Source organism: Rhincodon typus, chromosome 1, assembly GCF_021869965.1.
Source record: "Rhincodon typus isolate 14 chromosome 1, sRhiTyp1.1, whole genome shotgun sequence".
NCBI lineage: Eukaryota > Metazoa > Chordata > Chondrichthyes > Orectolobiformes > Rhincodontidae > Rhincodon > Rhincodon typus.
In genome coordinates this window covers 93,502,294-93,519,678 of record NC_063332.1, presented here as the reverse complement: position 1 = coordinate 93,519,678, position 17,385 = coordinate 93,502,294, and the positions used below count along the sequence as shown (strand labels likewise).

The 17,385-nt window shown below is 40.7% G+C and overlaps 1 protein-coding gene across 1 annotated transcript in view; it reads left to right on the top strand.

Moving 5' to 3' along the window:
• Positions 1-17,385, top strand: part of LOC109922424 (TBC1 domain family member 19) — a 45,340-nt gene that overhangs the window by 15,218 nt on the left and 12,737 nt on the right. The window contains exons 4-7 of the mRNA XM_048601707.1: positions 3,809-3,883; positions 3,991-4,054; positions 5,017-5,063; positions 11,278-11,388. Of these exons, the coding sequence (XP_048457664.1) occupies positions 3,809-3,883; positions 3,991-4,054; positions 5,017-5,063; positions 11,278-11,388 (297 nt within the window). The remainder of the gene's footprint in view (positions 1-3,808; positions 3,884-3,990; positions 4,055-5,016; positions 5,064-11,277; positions 11,389-17,385) is intronic.

Below are 17,385 nucleotides of genomic sequence, written 5' to 3'. Positions count from 1 at the left end.
TCCTGCTCCTCTGATGCTGCTTGGCCTGCTGTGTTCATCCAGCTCTATACCTTGTTATGCAGTAGATGGAGGTAGGCATCCCATAGTCAATGGATTAGATCTAAGTTCTGCAGTCCTGGAACAGCAGTGAATGCTGGTGGATAACTAAACACTAAGTGGAGAAGGAGGCTCCACAAACATCCTCAATCCTCAATCTTATCCTCAATCCTCAATCTTATACTCAATGAAGGGATAGCCCAGCACATCAATCCAAACAGCAAAGGTAAAGCATATGCAGCCATCATCGGTCTGAAGTGCCAAGTCTTCAGTCATTCTAATTTGGTCCACATGATACCAAGAAACAGCAAAAGCACTGAATACTGCGAAGGCAATGGGCCCTGAGAATATTCCTGCAATAGTACTGAAAACCTATGCTTCAGAGCTGGTTGCATCCATCACTAAGCTACGATTCAGTGCAGCTACAGTGTGGAAGTATGTGGAAAGTTGTCCAGGTATGACTTGTCCACAAATTGCAGGGCAAAATCCTGGAACTTCCTTCCTAACAACAATGTAGGCACTTCATTACAGTAAAAAAAAGACCAAAAATACAAAATAAATAATTGAAACTTGCGTATCTCGTATACTTTTCTCTATTCTTCAAATGGTCTGCATCGTCCACAGTCATCTGGACTCAACGTTAGCTTGCTTTCTCTCCATGGATACTGCCTGATGTGCTGTGCTTGGCAGAATTTTTGTTTTCAGTTCAGATTCCAGCATCTGTAGTAATTTGCTCCAACCTTATTACAGCGCTGGTCTAAATGATAAGAGAGCTGCACTTGAAGTGATGTGAGAATGATTGACCTGGTTGTGAGGCAGCATTTGACTTGAGTTAGGCATCAAGGAACCCTAGCATAAATGGATCAGTGGGAATCTAGGAAAAATTCCCCACTGACTGGAGTCATACCAATACAACGAAAGATGGTTGTGGTTATTGAAAGTCAGTTATCTCAGTAGCTGGACATCACTGCAAGAGTTCCTCAGGCTGGTGCTCTAGGCATAACCATTTTAAACTGTCGCGCTTGTAACCCTTCTCTCCATTATAAGGTCACGTTTAGAGATATTCACTGATGATTGCACAACGTTCAGTAGTCTATGTGACTCCTCAAATACTGAAGCAGTCCATGTCCTCGTGCAACAAGATTCAGACAACTGTCAGGCTTGGACCAATAAGCAGCAAGTAACATCAATGATGTCACCTGTCAATGGCCATGTCCAGCAAGAGAGATTTAAACATCTACTGTTGACTTTCAGTGGAATTGCTGTCACTGAATTTCTCACTATCAACATCTTGATGGGGTACAGTTGACCATAAATCTAACTGGCCCAGCCATGTAGATACTGTAGCAACAAGTACAGTTTGGAGGCTGGGAATGTTTTAATGACAACTCATTTCTTGACTCCCCAAAGCCTGCACCATCTCAGGCACAGATCCAGTCACCAGATAAACTTTTCACCTCACTGGATGAGTTTGAGATTGATTTATTGTCGTCAAGTGTACCGTGATACAGTGTAAAATGTTGTTTTCCATACTACAGAGGCAGATCGTACCATACAAAGTGCATCAGAGTAGCAGAACAAAGTGCAGAATATAGTGTTACAGCCACAGAGAAGGTGCAGGGAGAGAGATCAAAATTAACACGAGAGGCACATTCAAAAGTCTGATAACACTAGGGATGAAGCTGTTCTTGAATCTGTTTGTGTGTGTATTCAAACCTTTATATCTTCTGCCCAATGGAAGAGGGTGGAAGAGAATATAACCGGGGTAGGAGGAGTCTTTGATTATGTTGGATGCTTTCCCAAGGCAGCAGAAAGTATTGATAGAATCAATGGATGGAAGGCTGGTTTGTGCAGCTCCAAAAATATTCAAGGATGTTGACACCATCAGGACTGACTGGCACCTCAAACACCACTTTCAGCATTCAACACTGATGCACAGCACCAACAGTATATGCCATCTACAGTATGCACTATAGCAACTCACCACTCCTTCAACAATCCTTTCCAAACCTGTGATCTCTATCACCTCGAAGGAGAAGGGCAGGCAGATGCATGGGAACACCATCACCTGGAAACTCCCATTCAAGCCACACACCACCCTAATTTGGAACTACTTCTTTGTTCCTTCACTCTTACTGGGTTAAAATCTCGGAACTTCTTTCCTAACACCAATGTAGGCGTACCTTCAATACATGGGCTGCAACAGCTGAAGAAAGTGGCTCATCATCACTTTGTCAAGAGCAGTTAGGGAATAGGAATAATGCCAGTCTAGCCAACAATGCTCACATCCCAGGACATAATTTTAAAATGATGCCCAATTTTGCCCTATGTCACAGCATTTTCCCCTTAAATGCGAAAAGAAGTGCTGTTCAAGTCCATATCCAATAAACTTATGAAGGCTTTTGGAAAATACAGTTATACCATACTTTAAGATAGTGTCTTCAAGATCTTAACAACCCTCTGGGAGTTTATTTCTCCTCATGTACACTCTAGTTCTTCTGCCAATAGCTTCAATCTATGCCATCCAGTTACTGATTGCCTTGTCCAAGAAAGTAGTTTCTGTTTACTTGGTGTATAAAATCCCTTCATAACTTTTGTGTATCACTATTAGGTTTCACATCAGCTTTCTATGTTCTAAGGATAACAATTCCAGTTTCTCAACAGAACTAAACTACTTCACCTCTGATAATGGCCTGGTAAATCTGCTTGACTTTCTTCTTTTTTGTATTTGATGCTTTAATTTATGCAGCAACATAGTTTCAAGTGTAGGCCATTTAGCCCTTGAGTTTGTTCCATTATGCAGTGAGATCATGGCTAAACTGAAACTTAACTGCTCATATCTGGCTTTAACCCACATTATTTAATATCTGCTGTGGCAGGATTCAAACCTAGGTCCCCAGGACGTTATCTGGGTCTCTGGATTAACAGTCCAGCGATGATAGCGCCAACACCTCCCCAGGTTAGCAGTTATTGATTCCCACAGGCTGACCTTTACCAATTCTTTTGCCCGACTACTGTTCTCTCCCGAAAAAACTGCGGATGCTGTAAATCAGGAGCAAAAACAGAAGTTGCTGGTAAAGCTCAGTAGGTCTGGCAGCATCTGTGAAGAAAAAATCAGAGTTAACGTTTCGGGTCTGGCGACCTTTTCTCAGAACTATGAGTTCTGAGGAAGGGTCACCGGACCTGAAATGTTAACTCTGATTTTATCTTCACAGATGCTGCCAGACTTGCTGAGCTTTTCCAGTAACTTTGGTTTTTGTTACTGTTCTCTTTCTCTGGCCTTCATGTCCATCCATTATTTACTCCTCCCCTTTCTCCTACCCCATCTTCAGCATGTATACCAACTTTTCCTAATTACAACCAGTTCTGAAGAAAGGTCACTGGACCTGAAACGTTAACTCTGCTTTCTCTCCACACATGCTGCCAGACCTGCTGAGTTTTATCAGCAGTTTCTGTTTTTGATTCAGTTCAGCTACTATTCTTTATTAATAATAGGATCATACTATATATATAGCTTTTAATTTTTTTCTTGAAGTTGCATGAAGTCAGAAATCATAGATTTGCTTTTAATACAAAAAATACTTTTGTGTTTTCTGTAATCAATTAAGATAAAATAAATGTATAAAGACGGACAACACTGATGTTAACACATTTGAAAAATGATAAATATTTATCAGGCTTCATAAAACTCAATGTGGTGTCTTCATATGCAAGTTTTGCTCTATAATGTTCATGCACATGTTTTCTGAAATCTTTATGCACTGTTTTGCAGGTGAACTGGGAAAAGCGTGTTCTGAAAAGTTTAAACAGCATGTGTGCAGAGCTGGCTATTCCTTTAGCAAAAAAGGTACAGAAGAATTAGATTGCTTTAGTTTACAATTTATTTAAATACTGAAATGAAAGTTGAAGCCACTGAATAATAGTTTATTCATACCATGTCCTTCCTCTATACAGAGGTCAACAGATGAACAGAAGGAGCTTTTGAACAAGTGGAATGAGATGGGGACTGATGAACCAGGTATACAGCAATAAATATTTGGACGACCTGCAGTATTTAAGGACTTGTAACATAGGGACTGTTTCATCTGACGTTCTGCTATATTCCAAATTGACAAATGTGCTTCCAGATGTTTTATCCATTTCTAGTGAGACTTCTGCTCAATGGATGCATTTTACATGATTTACTTTGGATTTTGATTTTCATTGATTTTTTTCACATTTGTTGCATTTTGGGGAGGCACAGTGGAAAAATGAGTATTCATCTTCAAGTATACATTGAGAACCAGTCTAACATAACTAGCAGTGTAAAATTGTATCTAATGTGGTTCCAATGATTGGTATGAAAAACATAATGATATGGATAAGGAATTTTTTTCAAAGGTTGAGTGTAAGGCACATTTTTTTTATCAGAATGGATGGAGCTTCCTTCTGTATCTAACAATGCTGTATCTGTCCTGTGCTTGATGCTGACACTATGCTCCTGAAATGTAAAATCCTCCATTCAACCAATATCAATACCTTTTGAGAATAAAAACTGACGAAAGTAAAGGAAAGGTGTTTCAGAATTGATTTCACTCAGTGATTAGTACAATATCATTGGAATTGGGACAAACTCAGTACATTTCAAGATGCCACAAGTGTATGTTAAGTTCTTTATGGGTGATACAAATGAAATTGGTTAGTTTTGTTAAGTGCTGCGTGCTGTATGCATATGCAAACAGTATCGAAGTTGCTTTTGGAGCACAGCACACTGTCTTGCGATTCTAAAATAATGGCTATATCAGCAGGAAATATAACTTCAAAACTGCTGGCTAAGTGAATTACTCATACTGCATTCTCATTTAAAGGAATGTTCTGATATTTTAATTTTCCTCAATTAATTGATTTGCTGTGACCAGACATTATAAGTGGCTGCTGTTTTCTTTGTCTGCTACATATTGAAATACTGGATCAAAATTCTTGGGCATCATATTTTTCTAGATTTGAGCCAGTTCCGACCAGTATATGCCCCGAAAGATTTTCTAGAGGTAAGCTTTCCTGTCTGATTTGACTGTTATCTTCAATTTAAAAAATCACAATTGTGGACTGGGTTGTTACTTTGAGTGTGATATCTTTAATTTCCACATCATAGCTTTTTTGATGTTTTATCTAAAATCTTAGCAAATAACATAGGCATGAAACACCGAAAGTAAGCAAACCTTGTTATCAGGATTGCAATTTTGTTATTTGCTTTTCGATATACCACTGTTAAAATTGTTAGCCAACTGTCGTGATGAATATGTAGAAGAAAATGCATGTAATACTCTTATGCTGAAAATCTGCAACACTCCTAACGCAGTCCAGAAAGAGTGCAATTACAATGGTTGGAAATTTGCCAGTTTTCATGAGATTTGGTTTGATGGTACAACTGTACACTCTGCACATGCAGTGCTATTGCCTCTGACAACATGACCATGAGATCACAGGTATGGACCAAACAAAAATTAAAGAACACACTTTGCTATTATCATGCCCTCTCGCTTGGTACTTCCTCATGCTGCTTTTGTCCATCCCTCATGTAACGTAAAGCCAAAGTGAGCAGTGGAGAAGCTGAGAGCAGGAGGTTTCGGAGAGTGGAAGGCGAATGTTGGATATACATTAGTGATAAGCAGTGGGAGAAATGATGCCTGTGCTGATGGACTGACTGGTACTAAGTTCCTGATCCTGTTTTTGTTTGGCAACAGGAGCTGCAATGATCCAAATGTGTTTTGCCCATCCAATTGAGAATGACTGACTATGGGGAGGAGGAGGTTCTAAGTGTGGAAGTTTCCCTATTCTCTGCCCTCCTGGATTGATATCACTGAGTGACAGGAAGTTTTCTGAAGAATTACAAGTGCATTACTCCACTCATCTGGGATCTGGCTGAGACAATGGCCTGGATGCTGACATAAATTTTTATCCAGCATTGGCCTCGATTTTGCAGTGCTTATCACTGATCTCAAAGAAATTTGCTGATAAAGTTCTAGTGATCTCTGTGATGCTCTCCATGCTTTGGACGCTTTGACCAGTTGATATATTAAAAGCAGTTTATTCAAGTGCTCTTGTTGTTGAGATGGACAAAGGGACGCAGAATTTGGTTTGTGCTTCAACTCAATTTTATTAACAAAATACTCTGTCTTAAAAACACTATGTGAGCATTTTCCAAAATCCCACAATATTTACTTTCTATCTATCTCTGTCCATCTCTGAGAAAGGCTATTACCCACAACAATCCATGAATTTGAGCTAGGCCATTGGAATCTCCTTCCTCTCCGATGTAGAGCTGGCTTTCTTCCACAAAAGTGGGTCTTGCAGGTCAGGGCGGATCTTCTGCTGGATTTTCTTGGGTAGCTGGACGGTTTTCTGTCATGGGTCTTGCTTTGAATCTTCCCTGCAAAGTCTGCACTGTCGGGGTGATTCCCAGTTATGTGCTTTTATGACCCCCTCAACCCAGATCTTCCAGAATGTTTTGTGACCTTTGGCTAACGGGTCATGAGCTGGGTTAAAATCATCCAATGGAGTTATGCTAGCACCCTTCGATGTTGCCACGCTGGGAGGTGTAAAGTGCACATGCTCAAGCACTCAAGATGTCAGACTGTCTGATTGACACTTCTCTAACATACAATCCTCGGGTTGGTTGTAACTGGTTCCTGCTGTATCTTCGTAACTTCCTTCTCTTACTTTCTGCTTTTCTCTGTAACCAATAGCTGCTGGCTGCTGTTCAATGTAATTTGGCCAAATTTCTGTCAGGCCTGCTTTCTCTGGCTATGAGTCAATTTAGAATGTCTAATGTTGGGCCTCTGATAGCTTGACCACAGTCCCTTTTGTTAATCCTTTGAATCTTCTAGCAAAAATGCGATCACAGGCTCAGACCACATTCTTGTGTAAGAACGTACCAAGTCTCAGATGGACAACGTAACTCTCTGAGTATCTGTGTTCCCATTGTACATAGTTAGTAAGTAGGATATTATTATCTATCTTCCTTATGCACATCAGTAAGCTTAACAGCACTATAATCAAATAAATTAACACATAAATTGAGAATAAGCCACTATTTGCATACATTGGCTTACCCTCAAGCCTCTGATGATAGCAGCAACCTGTTGAGTAAAAGTCTTATTGCACAGCAATTCAAATAGTCCTTTCGTGACGTAATTCAGGTTCGTTAATTTCTTAGTTCCTGCTGTAGTTTCCGTATGAGTTCCTTTCTCCAGTGGGTGAATTTGACCGTGAGTATGGTGAGGTAGATCAAAGTAGACAGGATGAACAACATAGCCACATGTAATAGGAGGCGTACCCATGGGTGTATCTGCTCATTTGAGCCTCAGTCCCAGAAGTCATCAAAATTAGTCATTTTGATTTCCTTGATACCGTTTTGAATTTGCTCTGTCTGCTGAATGACAGTGACAAAAGCTTTATGTGCATTTGCCAATTTGTGTCTGGATCTGCTGTAATTTTTTAGTGGAATTTAAGTGCCAGTGTTGTACATCTCCCAATAACCCCTAAAGTTTGTCTAAAGTTGTCACTGACATTGACAAAGATCTCACTGCTCCTGTGGATGTCTTTGAGCTCGATTAGGCCTACTGTGGCTGGTGTGTGTAGGCTAATACAAAAGGTGGTGTTTTGCATGTTACATGTGAAGGTCCCATACTGGTAGTGCTTTAGAGATGTTGTGATACAGTGTTCTCCATTCCCCCTTTTAGCTCCAAAAACAGAAGTTGCTAGAAAAGCTTAGCAAGTCTGGCAGTGTCTGTGAAGTAAATATCAGAGTTAATATTTCGGGTCTGGTGACCCTTCTTCAGTCTGGGGCATGGATAGTATCTCCCATACTATATTTAAGTTGTTGCTGTGAGCGTGTACCAGATCCTCGATCTCGGTTTGGCTCACACAGTGACAACATCTATTTGTTCCGGAATGGGGGCTGCCGTGGTTCTCCTCTGCGGACACCCGAATGTGAATTCATCTGCCCTTGTGTTCTCAGTTGGGGAAGTTTGATGGTGGGCTCTAACCTTAATGATGCCTTATTTGTGATCTTAGGCAGTTTGGAGAATAAATTTGAACAAGGGTACAGATTGTAATGGTTTTCTGTCTGCTGAGATAAATCCACTAGCTTCCCACAGTGGCAGGAAGTCAGTTAAGCTGTTGCAGACATACATGCTGTCTGAGTGTATGTCTGTTGATGAGGGAAATTTCTCACTGTGGCTGACCATGTAGGCTACAGTTGCTAGCTTGGCAGCATGAGTGCTCATTCTATTGGGGAGCTTTAGTGCTGACTGTATTAGGGGTTCACCTCAGTGGTTCTCCACCATATCATGTCTTTTGGTGTCTAACCTGTACTGGAGAGGACCTGTCTACGAATATTCTTATCGTGGGGGAGAGGTCTCTCTTCTGCGCCCCAGGTTGCCTTGGGTTCTCCTGAGTTTTTGTTTTGAATGTTTTGAAATACTTCAATGTGGCATGGGAGTTTAAGCAATGGTATTATTGACATCAATTTATGGATTTCCTTAATGATGTTTTAATTCCTGAAGTCAGTTTCAGAGGATCAATAACAATGAGTGCTGACAGTTTCACAACTATTAGTACAACAAATTCCAGACCAATATATTTTCTGTTCTCCCCTCAGCTCTGAATTGAGGGGCACACCCACCAGTAGTATTAAAAGGAGTTGTACAATTCTGAACCATAGTGGAATCATGATCTGTGATAACTGGAAAGTGCAACATGAGAGCCCTACACATTTGTACTACTATATTTGCATACAGTTCCAGGAGAATTCCTCGAAAATACAATGTGATATTTCTGTGTCTCCAGACAAACTTTGTTTTATTTAAATATGCTATTGCTCAATGACTCCACAGTCAAGCTTCAGGTGATAGAATGGTGTGAATTTGGGGTAAAATAATTTAAAAAGTAGTTTGTTCAGGTTCTCTCAAGAAAGTAATGCAGTTAATTGTTTTTGTGATTACTTTTGTGAAAAAGTTATTTTGCAATGTCCAGATAGATATGCATTCCTTTGTATTAATAAATAATTTCCTGAATTTAATAAACTGAATCAACTTTTCTGTACATCATTGGTGGATAAGCTGTTGGAGGGGATTCTGAGAGATAGGATCTACAGGTATTTGGAGAGGCAAGGACTCATTTGTGATAGTCAGCATGGCTTTATGCCTGAGAAATCGTGTCTTGTGAATTTGATTGAGTTTTTTGAAGGGGTGACTGATTGATTGATTGATTTATGTGTTGTCATGTATACCAAAATACAGTGAAAAGCTTTGTTTATGAGGTAGGTCATAGTAAGCAAAGGATGTACAGATCAAAAAGACATAGACAGAGTCATGCAGGTTACATTGTACAGGGCGTGCACTAGGCAAGATCAATGTTAGCAAGATCAGCATTATTTGAACCTAGAATGTCCATTCATCAGTCTGATAATGGCCGGGAAGAAGTTGTTCCTAAACCTGCTCGTGCGTGTGTTCAGGCTCCTGTATTTTCTGCCAGACGGAAGAGGTTGTAGGAGATCATTACCAGGGTGTGATGTGTCTTTGATGATGTTGGCAGCCTTTCCACAGCAGTGAGCCATGTAAATGGAGTCCATAAATGGAAGGTTGCCTTCTGTGATGGTCTGAGCTGTGCACTCAACCTTCCGTAGTTTCTTACAGTCCTGGGCAGAGCAGTTGCCATACCAGGCCATATGCACCCGTATGCTTTCAATGGTGCATCTGTAGAAGTTGTTGAGGGACGTTATGGACATGCCAAATGTCCTGAGCTGCCTAAGGAAAAAGAGGCATTGTTGTGCCTTCTTGACTGTTGCATCTATGTGGGAAGTCCAGGACAGTTTGTCAGTTATTGTCACTCCAAGGAACTCCCGCTCAACCTCAGTTCAGTTGATGTAGATGGAGGTGTGTTCGCCTTCTTTCTTTCTGAACTCAATGATCAGTTCTTTAGTTTGCTGATGTTGAGACACAGAATGTTTGCATTGCACCATGTCACCAAGCCTTCTATCTCCCTTCTGTAGTTTGACTCGTCATTGTTAGATATCCATCCGGTGATGTTGGCAGTGAACTTGTAGATGACGTTCATTCGGAATTTGGCAACACAGTCATAGGTATAAAGGGAGTACAGTAAGGGGCGGAGGACACATCTTTGGAAGGCTCCAGTATTGAGTGTTAGTGTGGAGGAGGTGCAGTTACCTATCCTCACTGATTGCAGGCTGTGGGTCAGAAAGCTGAGGATCCAGTTGCAGAGGGCTGAGCCGAGGCCAAGGTCATGCATTTTTGAGATCTGTCTGGAGGAGATAATGGCTTTGAAGGCGGAGCTGTAATCAACGAGCAAGAGTCTGATGTAGGTGTCTTTGATGTCCAGGTGTTCCAAGGATGAGTACAGGGATAGGAATATGGCATCCTCTGTGGACCTGTCACATTGGTAGGCAAATTGTAGGAGTTTGTGGGCAGGCTAGGAGACTGGAGTTGATATGGGCCATGACCAGCCTCGTGAAGTTCTTCATTGATTATTGAGGTCAGAGCTACTGGGTGATAGTCATTAAGGCACATTGCATGTGCTTTCTGAGGTACGGGAATGATGGTGGCCTTCTTGAAGCAGGTAGGGACTTCGGCTTGTAGGAGGGAGAGATTGAAGATATCGGTGAATACCTCGCCAGTTGGTCTGCACAGGATCTAAGTGCTCGGCCGGGGACACCGTCTGGGCCTGTCGCTTTCCTTCGGTTGATTCCCAGGAAGACCGATCTGACGTTTGAAGTGGTGATGGGGGGATCAGGTGTGTCTAGGGTTGTTGGGCCAGGCATGACAACGCCACTGGCATTCTGTTCAAACTGAGCATAGAAAGCATTAAGCGCGTCAGGGAAGGATGTGTCTTCGTCCACTATCTTGCACTGTACTCTGGGACTTCAATGCACTGAATATAGGGTCACGTCTCAGTCTCCTGCGCTCCAGTGAAATAAGCCCAGCCTATCCAACCTTTCCTTATAATTCACACCGTCCAGTCCAGGTAGCATCATAGTAAATCTTTTCTGCATTCTTTCTAGTTTAATAACATCCTTTCTATACTAGGGGAACCAGAACCACACACAGTACTCCATATACTAGGGGAACCAGAACCACATACCGTACTCCAAATGTAGCATCCCCAACATCTTGTACAACTGCAATAAGAGAGATATTATTTGTAAAGCTGTGATTTTATCTGTTATTCATTTTGTTCTTTCAGGTGCTAATTAATCTTCGTAATCCAAATTATGATGGTGGTGATCCAACTGGTCTGCGCAGTAGCTGGGGCTTAATCAGTATTCCTTTGCCAGTAAAAGACCTTCCCGAGCTGGTAGGTAAGATTTTACCTAGAAGGCAAGCATTCTGCTGAGCAAATCAGCAACTTGTCTTTGTTAGTATGAAATTAAATTGAAAAATATTTTTCTGGCAATTTTCTTCCACCAAGCCACTGTGCAAACTGTTAGAAGCAGAAGTTACCATTATGCTAAGAAATATTGCAATAAGCCTTCTTTTTTAATCTCATCCCTCCTTCACACCTTGCCCACAAATTTGCAGCATTTATGAAGACTATTTCTTCAGTTCAGTGTATACTGTTCCAATAGCAATGTAAATTCTATTATCATGTATTTAGAAAAAAAACAATGAAACCAGAGGCAGTGTACCCTAATGTCACATATATATTGTGGATGGTAAGATAGGAAATAACAGGCACTTTGTTCAATTTTATGAACATCATTGATTTTGAAATTTGCACATGAAGACTAGCAGGTTGCCAATGTAATGCCTCCTCAAAATGGGATAAACCAGCTAACCATTTTATCAAAATACTAGCTGAGTTATTTAAGTAAGAAGTAATTTATTGACAAAGTAAATTCTGTGGATGTTTTGTATATGCATTTTAAGCATTTGACAATGTGCTCCACAGAAGGCTCATTGCTAATCTAAAATAAATGATAGTAAAGAGACTGACATAACATGAATAGGATCTGGTTAAAGGGCTACAAACAGAGTAGTGGTAAATAAATATTGTTTTGACATGATGCGATGTAAACAGTCGTTATTCCTGGGTCAGCGTTTGAGTCATTGCTCTTAATGAATTAAAAGAATACATGACATAATATTTGCTATAGGAACACCATTATATTTTGCAGATAACACAAAGATGGGGAGAAAGATTAACTGTGACTTCAGGGAGACATAGGCTGGCAGTTTTGTAAATGGCCTTAAAACCAGTTTTACTTGCAGATTTTAAAAGCCAAACGTGAGACATTCTATTTCTTTCTGCTAATAAAATCGCAGCAATCTGGGCTGAATTGACAAAACCATAAAAAGGTGGACTTTCAAACAGATTTGTGTTAAAGTGGAAACACTTCTAAGTTTTCTGTTGATCTTTCAACCTGAATGAAGATTTGGTTCACCTGGAGGAAGCCTCCCTCACAAAACTGGTTTTGGTCCTGCAGGCTGAAATTGCAAGATTGTGAGAGAAGATGCTTTATATTGTGTACCTTTCTTAGGTTTAGAGGCACTAGGTATAATGTTGTAAAACTTTGTCATTAAAAGAATATTTTCTTTACTAAGAAGTGTAAACTCTACAAATGTAAACCATGAAACTATTAAATAGTTCCTTTTTTTGAAACGTTATTTTCAATGACTTTAAATCAGACTATTCACAGGTAGAAGATTAGTCAGTAAAATGCTAATTTTTTTCCTGATTAAATCTATTTTCCACTGTATTTATGAAATTGTACTAAATTTAGTATTTAATATTATAAAAAATGGAAAAAGTGCCAATTGTACTTGGAGAAGGTCTTGCATTTGATATTATGGAAATGTATAATGCTGGAAACTTAAAAGTACAATTTTGAACACTGTTCCCACAATTTCCTGAAACTCTACCACTGGAATTTTTAAATTTGGTTTTCATTTATTCTTGCCATGAGCAAAATGAGCAAATTTTATGATCATGAACTATTGTTAAGCTAGAAAATGTTTCCTGATTTTCCTTTTAAGCTTGAAATAGCAATTTTAGATCTTGCCATCGAGCAGTTTACTTTATTAACATGTATTTGTATCTCATTATTAGTTCAATTCGCCTTACTTCTATGCTACTTCCAGTCCTCCTCTGCTTCCCTGAAAAACAAGATGCAACAAATTCTTGACATGAAAGCCAAAGCACATACCTGGTGGCTGCAGCTCGCTGCTTGCTTTTCTTGGCCTTCATCCAACCCTGTCTTCAACACAGTGTCCCTGCATGCTCCATGGCCAACATCCTCCTCAGCCCTTTGTCCACACAAGTCAACAAGGGCAAACTACTTGCCTCACTACATCATTACGCTGAACTCAGTCCAATAGTCATGCAACTTCAGTTCTTTAACACTTGACTTTGGAGCTCAGGGACATCTACGACCTGCATGCTTGTGCCAGGTAGCTTTGCGTGCAGGCACGTACATACATCTCATGCATTTAAACAGGATGCATGTTAAGGCCAGAATTAATTTTCTTAATGCTCATTCACTTTGTGCTTATTTGGGACTGCCAGCCTCTCTGGCTTGCATTGAATTTTAATGTATTAACTCTTCAGTGCTCAGCTGCGACATCCAGCTCTGTTGCTTGCATTGCTTTCACAGGCTCTTGGGTGAAAAGTTCTGGGCTGCCAACCTCTGTGGCTCGCATTGCTCTTTAGCACAAAGGGAGAAGCAGGCAGCTTGTGGGGAAAATTGATCAGTTAAGGGGCTGGTCATGTTACAGTATGCCATTGGGTTATGCTAATGTCACACTGTGGCATATGTCTGCAGCTTTAGCCGTAGACACACTGCATCTGCTTCAAGCAATGGCCATCTCTGAAAATCAAAGGGAAACAGTCCTTATTGCAAGGGGTCTACAGTCATGGAGTTTTGCATCCCCCTAAATTTTTTTCTGTTGTGCAATCCTCCAAGGTCTGGGCATGGCAGCACCTTCCGGAACCGGATGTAAATGCTTTGGCACGCTGATGATCACACAGCTCCACAGCTAAGGGAAATGCTATTAGGTAGTAAAGTCACACACAGTCAAGGGGCTGGTCCAGTTACAGTCCAGGGAGTTGGCCATGGTGAATCAACCTTGATGTCATAGTGGAGCACAGGACCAATGGGACTTCCTAACAAAGGTACACAGGAAAGCCACACACACTGACCAAGTACTGAATTTCAACAGCAACCACTCTAACACCCACAAACGAAGTTGTGTGAAAACTCTATTTAACCGGGCAACAACACATTGCAGCAATGCAGAACTACGCCACAAAGAAGAAGACTACCTCCTCTAAGTATTCAAGGACAACGGATACCCGAAAAACTGGGTCAGAAGATGCCTATTACATGAACAACACCAGGAAGATACGGCACGCCCTGACACACTCATCACGCTACCTTACATCAAGAACACATCTGAACTGACCACAAGATTTCTACGACCACTGGGCATCAGAGTAACACACATACCCACATCAACCCTACACCAACCCCAAACCAAAGACCCGTTACCCACAATGGACAGGACCAATGTAATATACAAGATCCCCTGCAAAGACTGCAACAAACATTATATTGGATAGACAGGAAGAAAATTAGCTACAAGAGTACACGAATATCAACTAGCAACAAAAAGACTCGAACAAAAGTCACTCATCTCCATCCACTTGGATAAGGAAAACCACCAGTTTGATTGGGACAACACCAGGATTCTGGGACAGGCCAAGCAGAGACAAGCAGGGGAATTCCTAGAGGCGTGGTTCTGCACTAAGAAGTCCATCAACAAACACATAGAACTAGACCCTAAATATACTCCACTGCAAAGGAAAACTAGAAGTGAGGTGACCTAGCTCAACAGACACCAGAGTTTAAATAACAGGCGGGAAAACACAACAGCGCTTCATCGGAGGCGGCGCTGATGATGTTACCCAGCAGGATAATGAAATGTCTGCAGAACAATGAACCAGCTCAGCGAGCCAACCAACCACAACATCCACAACCCGAGCTACAAATCTACTCAAAAACCTTAGAATCAGGAACAAAAACAAAGTTGCTGGAAAAGTTCAGCAGGTCTGGCAGCATCTGTGAAGGAAAAAAACAGAGTTAATGTTTCGAGTCCGGTGACCCTTCCTCAGAATTCCAGTTGTGAGGAAGGGTCACTGGACCCAAAACGTTAACTCTGTTTTTTACTTCACAGATGCTGCTAGACCTGCTGAGCTTTTCCAGCAACTTTGTTTTTGTACCTTAGTGTCAGGCACTTCGTCCTACTAAAGTCTGGAGATTTGGCCACAGTCAGTTTGTTGTTGCGAATCCAGTGCAATGAGTCTGAGGAGTACAGGTAGATCGTCAGGATGCCCTGCTGGTGCATCCTCAGAAGTAATACTGAGGGTCTTTGGCACAGCTACCTCCATGGCTGAAGTTTGCTGAGTGCCACGGGTATCTGTATAAAAGAAAAGGAATTAGTTGTCTAAGAAAAAAACGGCTTGTGCATGTTTTTTTTATTCATTCATGGGATGAAAGCATCACTGGCTAGGCCAGTATTTATTGCCCATCCCTAATTGCCTAGAGGGCAGTTATGAGTCAACCACATTGCTATGGGTCTGGAGTCACACATTGGCTAGACCAGGCAAAGATGGCAGTTTCCTTCTGTAAAGGACATTAGTGACCCAGATGGGTTTTCTCCCTGACAATCAGCAATGGATTCATGGTTATCATTAGATTCTTAATTCCAGATATTTATTGAATTCAAATTCCACCATCTGCTGTGGTGGGATTTGAACCCAGATCCCCAGAACATCAGCTGGGTTGCTGGATTAACAGCCAGCGATAATACCACTAGGCCATTGCCTCCCCTCCTACATTTAGGATGAGTTAGAGCTGGAGGTAGTGGGACAGCAGCGCAGCCTGATACGCTGGGTTTGGGTGGCTGTTGATGTTGAACCATCCTCATAGTCTTGCACTTCTTTGGCAAAATTCAGCAGTTTCTCCTTGACCAGAGGGAGAAAGCTTCTATTCATAACAACCTTTACCAGTCTTGATTCTCTTGGGCAGTTTTTGTGAAGTGCAGCAAGTGAATGCAAGAAGGTTCAGTTGTTTCATAGCTTGAGGTGAGTGAGAGCTATTCAATGGACGTGATACATGCAATGGTGAGAATTGCAGATTTGGGCCATGTCTTCACTGACAGTGTTCAGGCACCTCATTGTGAGGGGCAGTTCCTGTCTTGCAGTGTCTGATGTGGTATGCAGCTGGACTTTAAATATCAGAGGCATGAAGGCCACAAGTTCCCAGCACTAGTGAGCACCTCTGCCTCTCCTGTTGAAGGGCACTGAAGAGCCGATTACATAATTAATGAGGTGAAGAGTGGAAGATTGTGTGAGAAAAGTTGCCATAGCGTACTAAGCATCATGAATCTCTCTTGACAAAATACTCTAACTGTAAATGAGAACATTGCTTCCATGGTCCTTATATTCTGAAGTGCAAATTTATTTTACCAATCTGAAAAGTTATTGTAAAAATTTACATTTAGTTATAAGAATGATTTGTTGAGATCATTGCATGTGGTGTCAGATCTGTTTCTAACAAAGCTTTTGTAATTACAAAAACTCATCAACATGTATTTTGAAATGGATATAATCTCCATGCATCTCTTGAGTTGTTTTGTTGAGAGAAAACAATGCTGTTTTTGGGGAATCTTTATTTTGCCAAATCACCACTCCAAAACATTCTGGAATTTGCTATTGAAAATCCCAAGATACCAATTATAACACTAATAATTTTGAGAATGACGTAGGGAACGTTGATGCAGTGAATGAATTGCAGAATGACTTAGACTTAGAACTGGGCAGGCAGATGGCAAAATAATTTAATTTTAGCAAATGAAATTGAATACTGACTAATAAAGTATTTGTGTGAAAAAAAATTAATGGCATAACTACAGTGAAGTGAGTAGAATTAGTAAAGGGGCATTTAAAAATGGACCTGATACTAAGCAAAAGTGAAGAAAAGTCTTGAAAGGAAGTCGCAGAGTGGAAGAGGGGAATTCCTCACAATAAATCCTATTTAATTAAAGTAAATTCACTTTGATTTTTGTTTTGTTGCTTCTAGATTTACATCAGAATTGAGTAATTGTATTTAATGCCTTTTCTTGCTTGTCAAGTACATGTCTTTATTATTCAGCTTTTTTTTGTTATTAACATTGAGTTTGTTTGAATCGGTTCAATAAGTGTTTCTGGGTTTTGCTTTGATAATGCCTTCCTTCACTCCATCACTTGTGTACATCCTGATTATCTTGGTATTGAGCGCACCATTTCTTGGCAACC